Source organism: Penicillium subrubescens (genome assembly GCF_028828155.1).
Source record: "Penicillium subrubescens strain IBT 31985 chromosome Unknown utg000007l_segment0_segment0, whole genome shotgun sequence".
Lineage (NCBI taxonomy): Eukaryota > Fungi > Ascomycota > Eurotiomycetes > Eurotiales > Aspergillaceae > Penicillium > Penicillium subrubescens.
Genome location: NW_026643157.1, coordinates 2,367,830 through 2,385,364, shown reverse-complemented (window position 1 = coordinate 2,385,364; position 17,535 = coordinate 2,367,830). Strand labels below are relative to the sequence as shown.

Genomic DNA, 17,535 nt, shown 5'->3' with positions numbered 1-17,535 from the left:
TGGTAATTCCGCACTCTTATTCATATAAGAACCCCAGCTAAGCCTGTTGCAGCCCAGCCAAGAACTTTTCGGGTTTCCAATGCCTATAAATTCCATGAATGGTAATTAAAGCCGGCCGGGCGGGCCTACGAGACCGATTACTCAGCCGGGGGCCCACGACCCTGAGCGTGGAATGGACAGCCCCTAAGCTGTCTGGCAATCTAACTAACTAGTTAACTAAGTTGACTAACTAGTTAGTTATGTGGGCATAATAATGACTAATACATACGGTCTGTTAACTTAACGTTAACTAGTTAACTACTAACTAACTAACTATCTCCGTTCTCCGGGATCCACTGCTGCTTCTGTTCCGTCGATCTTCCTCTGCGGAAAAACGGTTATTCCGCGCCGAGTTTCTATCTACGGTCAATACACTTTGAATTGTCCCAGTTTCCTGGCTGTCCTCACACCGCAGCTCTTCATCATTGCTGGAAATAAGTTAGTAGGCGGCGGATTACCAAAATTCACCGCCTTTTGCGGGGGCGGCGAAGGGAACAGTGGTAACTTCTGAGTGACATTACCCCTCTACTAATTATAATTCCGCCCCCCAACGATTTGAAGTTTTCTTCATGATTGCTTGTCCATTCCTCACTCTTCTTTCGAAGCATGTCATTACTGTCCGTACCAACTGAACTGTTGGAGTTGATTTTAGAACATTTGGACCGCCAAAGTGATATTAATGCGCTTGTTCAAACCTGTCACCACTTTTATGACAATTTTAATGGAGCCTTGTATCGCCTGAATGTAAAACTTTTCAGCCGTTCAGCATTACTATGGGCTGCACGATTTGGACATGAAGGCACTGCTGCAAAGTCACTCAAGGAAAGGCCATTTGTTGAAATCTATGATGAGAACGGGTTAACTCCGCTGCTCCTGGCTATAAACTCTAACTGCGAGAGTATTTTCCGCCGGCTACTCATGCTGACGGGGCTTGATCTCGAGGCTAAAGGTTGGGTTCGCCGGACACCCTTGGCTACTGCAGCTTCGCTCGGACGTCAAGAAATGGTTAAGCTGCTCCTTGAGAAGGGTGCCGACCTTGAAAGCCGGGACCAAGATTGCCAAACCCCCTTAATCTTGGCAGCAGTGGATGGCCATGAAGAAATTGTGAAACTATTACTTGATAATGGCGCCTCTCTCGAGTGCAAGGATATACTCGGTCAAACGGCAGTTTCATGGGCTGCTGAGCGTGGCCATGCAAAGACTGTTGAACTGTTGCTGGTAAAGGGCGCGGTTCCAGATTCTTCAGATAATTATGGCCGGACTCCGTTATCATTTGCTGCAAAAAATGGGCATGATACAGTGGCAAAGCTGTTACTCGAAGCGGGGGCTGACCCTAATTCCAAGACTATGGATGGGAACACTCCACTGATTTACGCAGCTATGTATTCAAGAGAAGCTGTGGCTGTGATTAGGCTACTGCTTGAGGCAGGAAGCGATCCAACAATCATGAACAATGGCGGCCTTACTGCAGTCCTTTTGGCCAGTACAGATTGGGGAACTAAAGATCCGAACATTGTTGTGGTTAATCTATTACTTCAGGAGACCACTAGATGGATGCGTGCTCGGGCAGCCTACTACAACTGTAGCTGGTGAAGATGAACTTGTTACAAAACATTTGCGCCAATCCTGGGATTCTATTAATCTGACTGCTACGGGTGTAGCTCGTCACGCAGATCCGATATTACCCCGCACGCGCGGGTTTGTTGATGGAATAAATAGCTTTAGAGCCAGCGAATTCCGATCTCACCGGTAGTCTACCCGTTATTCGATACTCCGGTTAGCCAGTATCCTGGAAGGTTATTTGTCGAGAATATCCTTCTGTCAGAACAAGCTAGCAGCAACTTACTGCTAGCGACTGATACCTAGTACGCTGGCTGTACTGGGTGGAATAATCAGTTGAACTAGGACTTGGCCAATAATGGAACACTAGGGCGAAGTTCAGTAGCCGAATACGAGGTGTTGTCTCGGTGGCGGCCCTTTGCAGTAGCCCGCAGCTCTGGCCCACAAAAACGACAGCCAGCGGCGGACTTTAGCGGAGAAATGCGTGGGTAATATGTGATACCACCTTGTTTCACTTCTGTTACGATATACCCGACATGAGGTTATCCACAAATGCCGGTGCCTCAGGCCACCAGGACCCTGGTAAGCCGCTAAGCTTTCGGTGGAGGTTCACTGGGGCTTCGCCGCCGGTACGTGTACGGACTCCTGCAAGGAAGGCCCTTGTAGAGGTTACACAAGCCTCGTGTTTTCCCCCACTCCCATTCCCCTACTAAGAATACATCTCCTTCCTGTTTTGAGCGGTATGACTGTACATAAATTGATCCATGTTGGAGAGGTTTTACATTCCTCAAGAAACAGTCTTTGACCTTTCTGAACAATTGACTTGGTCCCTTTCTCCTACCTGATTGACAGGCCTCTATCCTGACTTATAGAGTATCTTTACAAATACAATTTTAGTGCACTAAAGTTTTAGAGGCCAATCTTTATCGCTAGTATAAAACATCAGATTTATATATACTCTTATTTAGAAAACAGTTACTCATAGATAGAAGATTATAGAGAATTGAATTAATCTCTAAGGCGGTACTAGCAGTGGATTCCGTAGGGATAAATATATCAGAATCGGAATCCTCGAATAGTGATAGTGAGAGTAAAGATGCTGATATCTTGTGAAATTCAATACATCGTAATGATCTTGAAAAGGGGTCAAAGAAGGTGTTAAAAAAATTTTCTGCATTAAAAAATATTATATAATCTAGAGGTTTGGGTACGTGTGAACTGGGTGCCCAGTCGAGGAGGCAGTCGAGACATCCACTCAGTAGAGATTAGTAATTCTTGCTTCACTTTGATTTCTAAGCCTTCCAGGCGGAAAATGGCTTGAGAGACGCCTGCTTCAGTTACAGATTTCCGAGATGTTTAGGTCCGAGTGAGTATATGATGTCTTCTTCCGTTCACTCCCAGATATGCATTCTACAGGCGATTCCTGGAAGCCGCATTGGTCCTGGGATTATTGCAAAGGATCTCAGCCACAATCCATTCCCTCCCAGAGACGCAATCTCAAATTGCCTTGCGGAGGAAGACCACACAGAACCAGACATTTCAATAGTGCAGCTATAAGAAGTCAGAAAAGTTCGAGGGCATGACAAGCTATGCTTAGGGTCGTAGAGAACGTGCGCGCCCGGTCAAGTCAGGCACTGGTTGACCCGCAAGCCACTGATGCGCAGAACAGCGTCCATGGCCAAGGGATGGACTGCAGCCGTTCGCCAGCAACTTCTTTACAACTTCCGCATTCCCCAGTCAAACAGCCATCATAAGAGGCGTATCTCTAACATTTGTTGCTTCCATATCTGCACCATTGTCGATCAGAAATTGGACTATTTCAAGATCGCCGCTCTCCACCGCAAAATGCAGAGTTGTCCACCCTTCATCCTCTGATTGATTAGGATCTGCACCGGCATCAATCAATAACTTTACCTTAGTCAACGACCTTCCGTGTCTCAGAGCGAAGTGAAGCGCGCCCCAGTAATTCTCTTTCTCGGTAATGTTCGGGTCGAGTCCTTTTTGTAGTAGCAGCGCTACGACCTCATTGTTGGTACGTTGCGCAGCAATATGAAGTAGATTTTCGCGGCCAACTCCCCTAGTTTGCCATGTTAAGGGATCAGCACCCCTATCCATCAATAACTGCATCACTTCAGATTGTCCTCCCTCAACTGCGGCGTATAGCCCAGTGCTCAAGTACGAGCTAAGATCGATCCCGCTATTCAACCACAGCTTGACAAGCTTCGCCGTTCCATGGTGAGCGGCGTGATGAAAGCCGCGAGAGACGCTGTTATGGGGAAGACTATCCCCTCTCCAGTTCCACCGAATTGGATAACACATCGTACAGTCCCTTTTAGGGTCACGATCACGGGTCATCAAAAAGTGCAGCCCCTCGCGGGGTTGTGCAACACACTCTAACTCTGAATTTCGTGCATATATCTTTCCCGCGGGGGACTTTTGCCGTAGCAATGCCTCATTCTCGAGATTTTCTTTGCACACAATCGAGCGCCAGAACGTTCCCTTAGCGATCTCGCCTGCATCATCGTAAGCGGTGACGAGAAACTTGAAGGCTTTATTCTCGCGACCTTCGTAATGTGCGGTCGCGGTGACTGTGCTTCCTGGGGGCAACGGGCACAGATTGTGCAGTGAGTGTTTTAAAAGGGACGGAAATGGCGCAGTTTGTCGATTCGAAGCTAGCTTCCATGCAGGCCGAGCTGGCGCGTTCCATGATATCGACTAGGTTTGGGGTGGATAAGACGCCGGGGGCTCTTTTGTGGCCCCTGGAGTTCCTGAGATTCTGGCTCGCGAGCTCATCCTTGGTCACGAATTCTGTTTCTGTAGCCTTGGGTTTGATGTCGCGGGCGAAAGCGTCGATATTAAAGTCTTTCATATCCGTAAACTCTGTTTCGATGGAGTTGGTATATTGCCCTCTGTTTTGACTTTTCTTCTTTCTCTCCCCTTTTTTGGGAAGTTAAGGGAAAACAGGCTGGGATGTGGCGAGGGAGTAGAAGCGGCTTATCTCTAACCGTCTATCATACCTTGAAGATTCACGTTGCTATAAATATCAAAGTGCCTCGTATTTTGAAACAAAAGTGCAAGAGATTGAGAGGCAGGAGTAATATTTTCCGCGTTATAGTGGGTAATGCAAGTGGTTGCGCCCACACTCACTGTGAAGGGCTCAGACCCGAATTGATTCAATTGGGTGTGGCCGACAATCTGTCTCTCGAAAGCTTGAAGAAAAGTAAACACATGGGGCCTCCTGAGAGGCTTGGTACAGCCTTCACGGTGACACACGTGATCAACATCCAGCTCTGGCCCGTTACATTACCCCACTCCTCCCGTTCGAGAAGAATTCGTCCAATGCGAGGATTTAACAGGTCCGGAGTGCGGCTAGATGGTTGATTTCGGGAAACGGAGCATCTTTCATTTGGGATTTTTGGGAAAAAGAATTATACTATCGTATAGAGCAGAGCCCGAGCTACTAGAAGGTATATTTCTCTTTTGAATTGAAGGTTTTTTGTGTAGATACCGACCGTTGAAGTTGGGCGACTTCACGTGGGCAGAATGCTGGCAGGCCGGAGCCTAAAGGTATTCCGGCCCCCCGGGGGGGGGGGGGAAGGTGTATTACTAATTGCTGTGCGGCTAACTAGTTAGTTAAGTAGTTCACTAGCAAAAGGTGCTCGTGTCCGTAGCAATTCCCACTTCAACGAGTCCTCGCCACGGTTTAGTCTCTTTTTTCCTTCAATCAATTCAGTCATCTCATTTGGATTGGTTCCCCTTGCTTCTCTTAGGCTCCATCAATGCGTACAAGCCCATACTGTAATTGTATAGCTTCACAGATACCCATACAAAGTTTATTTACGACGGACGAGCCTTATGACCCCAGTGTCCAATTCTTTTGAACAAACAGACACTCCACGTTTCCTTGCGACTTCATCGTCTTTCTCATCGAACCTGTCCAGCAGTTCTTATGCACAAGCACGCAACCGAATGGCTCTCGCGACTCCGGCAACTGGCCCGCGGCGATGCAAACCCACCACCGCCTACGCTCCCAAGACGACGCCGTGCACTCACCCTTCCTTCATCATCGCCACTGGCCACGGCAGAAAGCGCCTTCTTTCAACGATTGCCCGAGGAGATTCGACAGCTGATACTGAAGTATGCTTTCGGTATGGCCACACTTCACTTGCATTTGAGCCTCGAGCACCCTCCAGGAGACACCTACTTTGCTTCGAACGAGCTTCGACATGCGAATATTCCGCTCTCCTCGGAGCGCGACAGGGCTCGGTTCCGACGTTGGGAATGGACGGGGCATCGCTGCCATCGCACAAGGAGTGTCTGGCGTGGGCCACCAGCCAGCGATTCGGACTCGTTGAGGCCGGTAATGGACGTTTGCCAATCTCATCCTAATTGGGTGAGTGCTATGTGGTGTCGGGGCCCCGGGGTTGGTGAATGCTACGTTGGAGTCATGGGCTGGCTGGTGGCTTGTCGGCAAGCTTATCAAGAAGGAATTGGGATACTGTATGAGACAAATCGGTTTCATATTCAGGGCCAGCAAGTTTTTCATCGGCTTCCAAACGTTTTGAGGCCACAACGACTCGCAGCAATAAGAGAAGTTGAGCTGTTATGGGATATCCAGCCGTATGAGTCCTGGGATGCGGAATGGATGGCAGAGTTTCACCGCTCAATCCAGGAGCTACCAAAAGTCTTACCCAACCTTCAATTCCTCTATTTATCCCTGCAAACTGGCCTTGAGGCAAAAAACGACCCGGTATACAAGAATGACATAGAGACGAGGAGACACACTAATCCCGACAAAATACTCGAGCAGATCGATTACGCTATCAGGAGCATGAAATTTCTGAGGGACACTCGAATAGCCCTCCCTTCATGCATCTACCGTGGTCTGAAGTTCAAGGCAAATGGAAAGAGCATCTCGTGGACACATACTTATTCAGACAATGACGCGGTTTGGCGGAACGTCAGTTGCGATGGTGGCCGACTCACTGACAGTCCGAAAGGGTACTGGATTTGCCATGGCCAGATGGATACGGTCCATCCTTTGTTATATCCCGAAGCACCTCAAACGGGTTGAGGCCTTGTTATTAACTGGGTATATCGTCCTAACGAGCCCTGGAGCTACTTTAGGTAGAGGCTGCTCGCCAAGGGCCAGACGCAATCTAATTCGTCCTCGTCATTCAGGTTGTGGCAAGCAGGGGTGAGCGATCATATAGTGGAACATTATTTTGAGGAAACTAGTCCTATGAGAACGACCGGCGAACAGAGGGCAGACAATGACCTCAGACCGTACGGTCGGGATTCTCCTGCCGGCAAATCTAGCTCCGCCTGAAAGAGTATGACAAATCATCAATCTTGGCTTGTAGTTGGGTTAACTATCTAGTGAAGTGGGGGATAGGCTCGAAGGCAGCCTAGTCACGCTAGGCAGGTCGAGGCACAAGAGAGATAACCACCTAGTAGCTCCACACGAAGTAGCAGACAGCCAAACAATACAGCAGATATTATAGGGCGCCAAGCAACAGGCAGGACGGGCGATATAGGCAAAAAGCAACGAGCAATCCTTGGTCCTTAGCTGCTTCACTAAGGCGAACAAGACGACCAGGACGAACAATGCGATACTGAGCAATATGTGCGGATGATGGACGAATCCCCATACTATTTCTTGCCAGTAGGACGAGGCTATTTTATAGTAGTGAGATAGGCAAACATGCCAAACAGGTCCGCCGCTAAGACCGCCCGTCGCGCCTTCATAGACACGAATCTTTTAGTAGATACGCCTATCGGAGGGAAACCTTTCTTTGTGGAAATTTTCTCGAAGCGTACGAATAAGCTCCTCGTCAAGAGATTCGGGGTATTCTTAATCTATGTCAGCAGCTAGGTCTAGTAGGATTTACGTTGCGGTCAACAGACCTAAGGGAGTTACGTATATATCCACTATCCACCACAGATTTTCTTCTCCTAGCTCCTGAAATCTCGCTTAGGCGGCTATGATAAGGCTCTCTTGATCCAGAGCTAGAAGTGTATAGTGTAGGCTTTTGTTTAGTTAGCGAAGGTGAAGTGACTAGGCCGGACCTAATATTGAGGGCTGGAGCCAGAATCGTCTGGCATCCCAATCCGCCACGTCGATCACAACGGGCATATAGAAAGCTTTGCTTAGACGGTAATATCCTTATGATCTCAAAGTCCGTTTCAGACAGACTACATTCTGCTGACCGTCAATAAGTCGGCTCGTATAACACCCAACGGAGAGATCGGAGAGTTGGATAAGCGCGACGCCCTTTAAAACAGGAATTCTGATACGTAAAGAGCTTATACTCATCGCTCTCAATCTCGCATTGTTTGCTTTGTGTGATAGTTGCACCTCGGGGTCGCTGATATCGGTGCGTCCTCGCTCCTCGAGGCATTCTGGCTTAGGCCCCGTGCTACGCTTTGAAGCCAGAGCTGTGTAATCTTAGGGGCCCCATATGCGGGCCTTCCAGTCTATTTAATAAACGGCAATTGTCGTGAGCAGTTTGAAAGTAGAAATGCCGTCATGGTCCATTTCACCCCAGATTCGGGAATTACAGCCTCAACAAATGTGTCAACAAGTGTGCTTTATGTGCCGCTGCAGTGAATTGCCGCCCAATTTACACTCTGCTTGTGCTGTCATTGCCCAAACTGGAAGATGTACTCTGCACTCGATATCGAGGCAATACCTTTTGCTAAGCAAAAACGACGCCAATGATTAAAAATACCCCTTCAAATTTGTACCACACATGATTTATGCTGCATAGATATCCGATTTCCAAGTACGCGACCATGTCGCAGGAAGATCGTGGACAACTAGATGGTCATCGGTCTGAGCCCGAACCTCAGCACACTTGTCCGCTTTCTCGAACAGATACCAGCGGCCGGGTATAACACGGGGTGTTGCCAGTGTTCCCAGTGATAGGCTCGAGATCGGCGGCCGCGGCAGCGTATACAACGCAAAACTTCGGTTGTTTGTGGGACCGTATTGGGCAATATGTTCTGGTCACGGCCTTCACTCGCGACATCTTCGTGGGGGATAGATATATAACGCGACTTCCTGTATCTAGTAGAACTCGATTTGTCAAAATATCTATCCCTATGTACTTTCTGCGGGTGCATACCGGGCGCGAAGCCACAGCCTGGTTCCAGAAAGCCAGTTCATAACTATTCCACTATTCCAAGAATTATGAGAGCAGATAAGCAGATGGCCATTTGTACTTGACGATAACTTCAGATGCGTCTACGATGTTTGCCTTTCTCCATTAAGAGTCGGGCTTTATCTTGTGCTGAGCTTAGCCCGGTGAGTGGATGGTCCAACCCGAGGGGATAAAGGTGTAATTGAACCCACATAGCAAATGCTGTACAACCATACCGTTAGTTGATACTGTACCAAAGAATATCAAACATCCTAGAAACTTATCTAAATGGCGGTAGTTGGCGAAGATACATAGGCCAGCGTAGAGTACTGCAGGTATGTGAAAACAGTTTAAACATCAGGAGCTAGTATCCGTACGCTCGAATTTGTACAAGTTGGGGGAATCATAACGAACGGTAAAGAACAAGAAAACGTGCAAAATTCTTAGGCAACAAGAGCGGGATCCTCAGGTATGATATTGTCTATTGTTGAGGAAGGATTGGGAAGTTGCGATATACAGCTTAATATGGTACGGTACATACATATCGTAGCAACATGTTAAGGTTGATTCATATTCTAGAAATTACTGATGATGTTGTGAACAAAGAACCCTGGATCAAGGAGACCGGTCTCTAGAAAATTCCCTTCCTTGTGCTCGATTCCGGCTCCCTGCTTCCAGTCTCGCCACGGCCATATCGCTAATTGCGGCACAAACTGATCGATACTTGCGCCTTGGCACCAGTGTGAAACCCAGTGTAATAGAACCTCGTAAACACGGAGCTGAAAACTGCTTAACGAGTCGGCGCACCATTCACTTGGTGAAATTGTGAATGGGAGATCGACTGCTGTCTGACCCGAAAGCCGACTTGTGATAGACAGTCTTGAGCCAACTCACTTCGCCGGGCAGTGTGGAGTGAAGGAAAGCAAACACATCCTCACCGCAGGTACAGTGATTCTCGAAATCGGATTGACCAATACCCACTGAATATCTCTTTTCTGGCCCCACCGCTAAGGGCTTATCACATAATATTACCAATTGCATCCCGCATGCCACGGGATTCCATAGAATCCCAAAGTGCAAATCTGACAAGGCGACCAAACGGCTTGTTTCTTGAGGGTCCAGTGTCAGCCCTCAACAACCCCCTAAAAAACGGCACTATTTGACGACGAAAAGACCCTCGGTTCCGATCATACGCCCGATCTCAATAAGTCAATAATTTTGGTCTTCTCTATACAGGTCAGGGGAAGCTGAAGGAGGCAAAGGATATGTGATGGCCACTCTTGATACCGTCAACAACCTTGGTCTTCTCTACAAGGATCAGAGAAAGCTAGTGGAGGCAGAGGAGATGTTCCAGCGCGCACTAGCGGGCTATGAGAAGGCCCTGGGTGCGGATCATACGTCCACTGTCACTATAGTCAACAATCTTGGTCATGTCTACTCTGATCAGGGGAAGCTAAAGGAGGCAGAGGAGATGTTCCATCGCGCACTGGTAGGCTTTAAGAAGGCCCGAGGTGCAGATCATACTTTTACTCTTGAAACGGTCAATAACCTTGGTCTTCTCTATAAGGATCAAGGAAAGCTGAAAGAGTCAGAGGAGATGTTCCTGCGCGCACTAGTAGGCAAGGAGGAGGCCCTCGGTCCTGATCATACGTCCACTCTCAATACAGTCAACAACCTTGGGGGTCTGTACTCCGATCAAGGAAGGCTGAAAGAGGCAGAGGAGATGTTCCTGCGCGCACTGGTAGGCAAGCAGGAGGCCCTCGGTCCCGATCATACGTCCACTCTCACTACGGTTAACAACCTCGGTGTTCTCTCTAAGGATCAGGGGAAGCTAGAAGAGGCGGAGGAGATGTATCAGCGAGCACTGGCAGGCTATGAGAAGGCCCTGGGTGCGGATCATACGTCCACTCTCACTACGGTCAACAACCTTGGTCTGGTCTACAAAAAACAGAGGAAGCTAAAGGCGGCCAAGGAGATGTACCAGCGAGCACTAGAGGGTTATGAGAAGGCCCTAGGTTCACGTCACAATAGGACCCGGCAGGTTATAGAGAGATTAAATAGGCTAGGAACCGTGGATGCAAAATAGTGCAGAAACACTGCCCGCCATAGAAAATATTTCCTTTAATTTGACGTGCTTGTGGTCGTGGCTTCGACGTATCTAAGTTCGAGGCAAAACGCCACCTTGCTACCGAGTCCTGACCATGCAGTAAGCATCCCAACAACTCACAGCTCATGTTTTCCAATCTTCTTCGATAACAATGGCCTTTGACGGTCGCTTTGTGTCACCAGTGAAAAAGATTCATTTCGTGTAAGCTCGTGAGGAGAGCTGCTGCCACGTGGCAGATCGTCTCGGTTCAAACCATTTGGTTTGGTCGCCTTGTCAGATTTGCACTTTGGGATTCCACGGAATCCCGTGGCATGCGGGATGCAATGGTAATAAAGTATTATGTGATGAGGCTAGCTCAATAATTTATTCGCGCTAAGCCCTTGGCGGCGGGGCCAGACAAGAGATAGTTATTCAGTGTGTATTGGTCAAGCCGATTTTGAGAAGCACTGTAAGCGGGGAAAATAGATTGGGTCCCTTCCATTCAACAAAGCAGCAATCTTCACAGCTAGGGAAGAGAAGACAATATATAGTCAATGGGAAACTGGTTGGCCCGCAATAGATTTGTGATGGTGGAAATGGTTGCCATGGCAGGGATCGGTCTTGCTCCTCGCAACAACCATCCCAAGCATCCACAGCGTGAGAAGGAATAGGTATCTCCGGAAGACCTGGAAAAAGATCTTCTGGTTTGATTGGTGGTGTCGTCTGAAAGTTTTGCAACCCCGGTTCATTCCCTGAGGTGGGTTAGTTGAGTATTGTTGGCACTGCACGATGAACCATTTTTACCCACAGTTCTGCATATTCCTCGGCAAAAAGCTACAAGGCGCGGATGTGCGGTGCCAGGCTTGGCTGATCTTCCGGAGTTCGTACAGCCCTTCCTTTATTTTACAGTTTCACGGGGCGGATTCAAATAAGGCAATTCATCTTTTGTAGGCTTTCACAGTCCCGAAGGAATAATGTTGTTAGTGGGAGCGACTATCACCACGGCCATGACTCTCTACTCCACATATACTGGATGGGTCTTTTTTTCGTCCGTTTACTCGAATAGGCTCCGAATCGATGCGCAGTCAACCGATATCTTCACCAGAATTCAACAGGTGATGATAGTTACACTTGCCGAGTAAGTCTGGACTTTTTTTCCCTTATCCGAGTCCTCAAGGGCGTTCGAGTTTCCTGGCGTCTTCGACCCAGCTCGCCATTCATGCCGTGCTCGTTTCAACATGTTCTGTGCAATGTCGTGTTTTTATGCTTATTCTGTCCTTCTTTAACGGAAGTTTCGTGTTCTTCTTCGTAGCCATTTTGCTTACCTGCAATTGACTTGTTGGGATGTGTAGTACAAAGGAGTCGGGGCTCCCTTTCGGTGAACGAGAAACAGGAAATCGCAAATAACATGCTTGAGGATCTCCCAAACGAGCTCCTGGAAAATATTGCGGAGTGGGTGCGTATATGCTTGCGAAACTTGGGCACTTTGCTCACACCCTTAGTCACCACCCCCTGCTCTTCAGTCCCTGAGCCGCGCCTCCTCGACGCTCTACCATGCTCTGCTCCCTCGGATTTACCGGGTGGTCGTGTTTTGTGCTGCGAGTGAATGGGCCTTACTGCCGGAGCAACGAAAGAGCAGATATGAGTGAGAACGGAAGGAACGGAGTGAAAGGGGTTACAAACCGTGGCTCTGCGTGAGGCTGACTTGAAGGCTGAGTTGATGCTGCGAAAAACACAGCCAAATTGCGCGCCAAGTCTCGCTCTCATTAACGCGAATATATGGTCATACAAGTGATGTGTGCGGTTTTCATCATAGGTGGGGGAATTTCCTTCTATCTGTCCAATTATATTATTGATCCCCAGGTCTCATACTGTATGAAGTGGAGAAGAGGTTGGATCTAGTTTGATTCTTCAGGAATCAGTTCGTGTATCAACCTGAACTACTGATTCGGTCTCGTACATTTCCTGATCAACAGACGCTCTACACCTATATAAGTAGATCCGTAACATACGAGGAGTATAGCTAAGCGTTAAAGCGATGTTACTGATCACATCTTAATGGTTAATTTCGGTTTAGGTCCTGTCACTGGTTTCTTTTCAGTTGGCCTTACTTTCTTTGCCTTTGACAGGAGAGAGCCAATATCTTCGAAGCCCAACAAACTGGCAAACATAAGCGCCGAGCGTCCGTACTTGTTTCTCGAATAGATATCAGCTCCAGCACTTAGCAAAACCTCCACAGCAGGACAATTGCCGACAAGAACAGCAAGGAGCAGTGGAGTTACTGATTCAAGTTCTTGAAAAACATTGGCACCTGATGTAACAAGGAGACGTATCATTTCAGCCCATGATTCTTTTTCCCCTCCCTTCCAAGTCGGAACTGGAAAACGGCATATTTCTCTGATACTCTGTTCGCAGGCCATGTCAATAGCTTGTAAGAAGTGAGGCCCTCCAACAGCCAGATGCAGTAGAGACCAGCCCAAGGCAGGGCGATGAGGCTCGGTTTCAGCTGCTCCTGCCTCTAGAAGAATTCTGACACAATCAAGATGGCCATTCGCCACGGCAAGCCATAGGGCTGTTGCTCCTCTGCGTAACGGTGCTAATTTCGCGCCATATGCTATCAGTCGGTGTACCACATCTGCGTGTCCGTTGCTGGCGGCGAGGTGAAGAGGAGTCCCAAAATCGTGGTCCTGCTTTTGCGTGGCCCCTAATTCCAGAAGAAGTTGGACTATGCTTGTGTGTCCGTTTTCAGAAGCATAATGAAGTGGATATACCCCGCTATAGTTCCACTCATCGACACTTGCGCCACTGTTCACGAGTATCTTAACGATACTCAAGTTCCCTTGCCCTGAAGCGAGTACTAATGGAGTGGCTGCGTGGTCTTGTGGCATTTCGCTTTTTGCACTGATTTGTGCACCAGCAGAAACTAGGAACTCTGTTGTCCTTTCATAATTCTGCTTGACCGCGATATGCAAAAGGGTATTGCCATCTTCATCGTAGTCGCTTAAATGACTTGTTCCAACAACTATTTCTGGTGCCAATACTGTGCTTTCAATCAGTACAATTTTGTCCCAGAAGTCTAAATAGTGCACGATCATGAGTTGAAGTTCAGGCAGAAGATTGTGAAGTGAATGCTGTTTAGGTCTTAATTTGTGTGACATCTCTTGGAAAAGCCACTGAACCTAGAACGATTTATTTGGTGAAAGGCTGGGATGAAATTATGAGGACGAGGTTGAGGGACTACTGAGTGGGAGATCTTTCAAAACGGCGGGTTCCTGTGTTGAGTCGGACCCAAAAAAAAAAAAAAAAAAAAAAAAAAAAAAAAAAAAAAAAAAAAAAAAACTTGCTTTGGACCCGCCGGCTTCGAAGCGTGCTTCAGTGTCATTGGAGAAAGCATTACAGGAGACAGCCCTAGTTCCAATTCTCGCGCCGAGCCTTGCTCTCATTGCTCGTCTTCGATTCGATGGTCCCTCACTTGCCGCATACCACCACGTGTTTGCTTTTCGCTTCCTTGATCGTTTCAGGGCCACAGTGTGCGAAGCGCGTGTCACCAGCCCAAGTCACCAACGGCGGTTCAAGCCCTCTGATGATTGGTTGATCTCAGCCAAAGTCTTAGCTGGTACGCCCAATCGGATTGCCGCAGTCCAAATTACCCAAGCAATTCCGGCCGTGATCTGCTGGGATCTGTGCCTCATTTGTGATTGGAGCGCCCGTTGCCGAGATTCAACAAGTAGGGCATTCAATTGAGCACCGATGTTACGTACGAAGTAATTTCGACTAATCCAGAAAAGCTAGCCCAAAATTGTCTCCTTTTTTCCTAATAATATAAAGCTCAGATGATACCATCCCATAGGTTCTCCCCGCCGTTCTGGTGCACTGATCGATGTCTCCGACCCATTGATTTTAATAGTGTGCTGCTAAGATTATCTCCTTTAATTTGCGTTTAGGCAGCCCGCATCCTGCTAATATAGCCCTACGCCCCGCAAGAATTAAATCGGCTGAGTCTGTCGACTTTTTCCTGCCTTAAGTATCCAGTCCGCTGCCACAAATTGGGTTAATGCGCGATAATTTACAACCGATTTTGAAGTTGTTAAATTCGTACAGGGAAATTCTTGATCAAAACGGGAGCGTCGCGAAGCATCTCTATATACCTCTCTTTAGCAGCAAGATTGAGGACAGGATAAATAGGTTGTTCAGCACCCCTCGTCCACAGATCACGGGGCTAGCCAGTGATAATCACTGTGACGGAATTTGTCCTAGTTAGGTGAATCTCATCCAAGAGTCAATCTCCAAAGATCAGTTTAAGTTATCGGACGGGTACCGATACCGCTTGTTTTTTCGGGGCAGGGCTTTAGAAATATGCGAAAGCGATCGTGATACACTTTTATCCGACGTACTCTGAAAGCTGCGTTAGGTACCCCCCGAACCCGAAGCTATATGATGACTCGATCCCTTTGACCTCGATAGGGTTTGCAGGATTTGTCGTCTTCTTTGGCCCTGCATGAAGCAGGCCGGGGATTTCCTGCCAGGACTAGGCCTGTTCTTTTCCTTTGTGCTTCAGGGCCTTATAGACCCTGTTCTGTTCCCTTCTGCTTCTTCTTCCTTTTCCTAGTCGTCTTCGTCTTCCTGTTCTAGATAGACCAAATTTACTCAGTCTCCTTCTTCTCTCTTCGCTTCCTGTGCTAGCAGTGCCGTGGGCACTGTCAATATATAAACAGAGTGTTATGATATATCCCGGCATGAGGTTATTCCCAAGTGTTGGTGCCTCAGGCTTCCCGGACCTGATAAGCCGGCAGGCTTTCTGTGGAGGCTCGCTGGGGCTTCGGCATCAGTACGTGTACGAACTCCTGCAGGGAACACCCTTAACAGAGGTTATATAAGCCTCGTGTTTCACCCCGCTCCCATTTCCCTACCAAGGATACATCTCCTTCCTGTTTGAGCGATGAGACTGTATATAAATTGACCCATGTTGAAGAGGTTTTACAATCCTCAAGAAACAGTCTTTGAATACCTGACACTATTGACCTGGCTCCATTTCTCCTACCTGATTGACAGGCCTCTATCCTGACTTATAGAGTATATTATTACAGGACGGCGGCAAGCGGTCTCCTCCTTTCTGCCACTTCCGTGCACGTGACATGCCACTTCCGCGCACGTGATCCTACCCTCGGCAAAGTGGGTCCCATACTTAAGAAACCAACCCCAAGTACAGTAGGATACGCCCGTATCCCGGATACCCCTATAGGTTAGGGCGAGGGTGATAGGTGAGGGACTGTTGTCTATAACTACCGTTGATTCTTAATAGACAGCGTTTATTATTGCTTCAATTAGATTAAATAAATTGGATAAATAACAGCCTGATTGTAAGTTCAAAATAGGTGAGAGGAACACAGTTGGTGTTGAAAGGTAAGAATGTGTAAGTTTCAACAGGGTTCCTGTCGAAAAGTAGGATTGAATTGGATTGGTTAAATAAAAAATATTTGCTCCACCGAGGCTTGAGTCCGTGCTTTCCTAATGGTTTCCGGACCCCTAGGTCTCTCTGGCTTAAAATTATTTCAGCCTGCTTGCAAAACACTGTGCTTAACTCCGCTCCATCCCCGGCCCTCGGGCGAGACCGGAGTCTGATAAGTAGTTCGCCTTTGGAATGGAGCTATAACAGTGGCTGCACAGGCTCCCCTACAGTAATGGACTAGACCTAGCAATCTTAATACAGTATAACGCCTATCACCATCTCACACTGTTTGTCAAGGCTCTAGTTACAATCGCCAATATACCTAAATCGGCCTAGCGTCACTATTGGCAACATTAAGAGAGACAGTACGGGGTACTTCGTTATCGCCTCGGCAGTTGAAGATGTTTAAAGTATATTCTGGAGGAAGCATTTTCCAACTTGAAAGGACTAATAGAATTCATTCGATGAAAGTAAATGTGGAGCTGGGATGGGATCCTAGACCACCAAGGTTGAAATTACCCCGTCTTTGTCTGGAATGGGAAGGACCCTTGCCCTAAGAATTTTGGTCCTCAATCTTCTCTTTTTCGGGGAGAGAATCTCCCAATCTTCGTAGAAATAAACGTTCTCTAGCAAATGTGGGGTCAGGTGGAGCTTTTTGGCGTGTTTCTTGAGGGCAGGAACTTCTTCAGCAACTGCATCCTCGGGTTCCGGATATTCCTCAGCAGGAGCGGCAGTATCTTTGGGATAAGCTTCGATTGGAACCTTATCAGGCACAGGTTGGTGTCTAGCAGGCAGATCTTCTGTCTGTAATTCTTTATTCCTTTCCACCGTCACTAACAGTTCTTTCGCCGAACTATTCTGCCTATGGCGGTTATTCTGGTCCTCGATGGTTTCGCGAAAACATAGGCGGCTAGATAGTATTTCAAGCATCATCTTCGTCACAACATTATTAAAGGAGTGATCTTGACCTAGAACTTGATAGAGTGAATCGAAATTTGATGTTGATTCTCGGGGGCCAATCATTTCTCGAAGCTTGATCTAATATGGTTCGAAAACCAAGTCTCATCTTCAGGGAGCTTTAAAAAGACCTCCTTGTTATTTAAAGGATCTTAGGCGTAGCCATTGCTTCGCTGAAAAGTTCCATATACCGCTTAGTAAAGGCTTCGAGAGCCGGAAGCTTGTACGCCCTAGATGCCTAATAGGCAAGGACAGCTCATCGATATTCTCTAGTAATTCCAGGCTCGCCTTCCTCGAGTGTG

At 47.7% G+C, this 17,535-nt stretch overlaps 4 protein-coding genes across 4 annotated transcripts; 3 read left to right on the top strand and 1 right to left on the bottom strand.

The window, feature by feature from the left end:
* Positions 1 to 645: 645 nt before the first annotated feature.
* On the top strand, positions 646 to 1,632 carry N7473_010635 (ankyrin repeat domain-containing protein; the record flags this gene model as incomplete). The annotated part of the gene is made up of 1 exon (XM_057156574.1): positions 646 to 1,632. The coding sequence occupies one exon, from the start codon at positions 646 to 648 to the stop codon at positions 1,630 to 1,632; it is 987 nt and encodes a 328-aa protein (XP_057005229.1).
* A 1,704-nt stretch (positions 1,633 to 3,336) lies between these two features.
* Positions 3,337 to 4,468, bottom strand: N7473_010634 (ankyrin repeat domain-containing protein; the record flags this gene model as incomplete). Its single annotated transcript, XM_057156573.1, has 2 exons — positions 3,337 to 4,112; positions 4,189 to 4,468. The coding sequence occupies 2 exons, from the start codon at positions 4,466 to 4,468 to the stop codon at positions 3,337 to 3,339; spliced, it is 1,056 nt and encodes a 351-aa protein (XP_057005228.1).
* A 1,080-nt stretch (positions 4,469 to 5,548) lies between these two features.
* On the top strand, positions 5,549 to 6,673 carry N7473_010633 (uncharacterized protein; the record flags this gene model as incomplete). The annotated part of the gene is made up of 1 exon (XM_057156572.1): positions 5,549 to 6,673. One exon carries the CDS (start codon positions 5,549 to 5,551, stop codon positions 6,671 to 6,673), a length of 1,125 nt encoding a protein of 374 aa, XP_057005227.1.
* A 3,338-nt stretch (positions 6,674 to 10,011) lies between these two features.
* Positions 10,012 to 10,827, top strand: N7473_010632 (kinesin light chain; the record flags this gene model as incomplete). The annotated part of the gene is made up of 1 exon (XM_057156571.1): positions 10,012 to 10,827. The coding sequence occupies one exon, from the start codon at positions 10,012 to 10,014 to the stop codon at positions 10,825 to 10,827; it is 816 nt and encodes a 271-aa protein (XP_057005226.1).
* Positions 10,828 to 17,535: the final 6,708 nt, after the last annotated feature.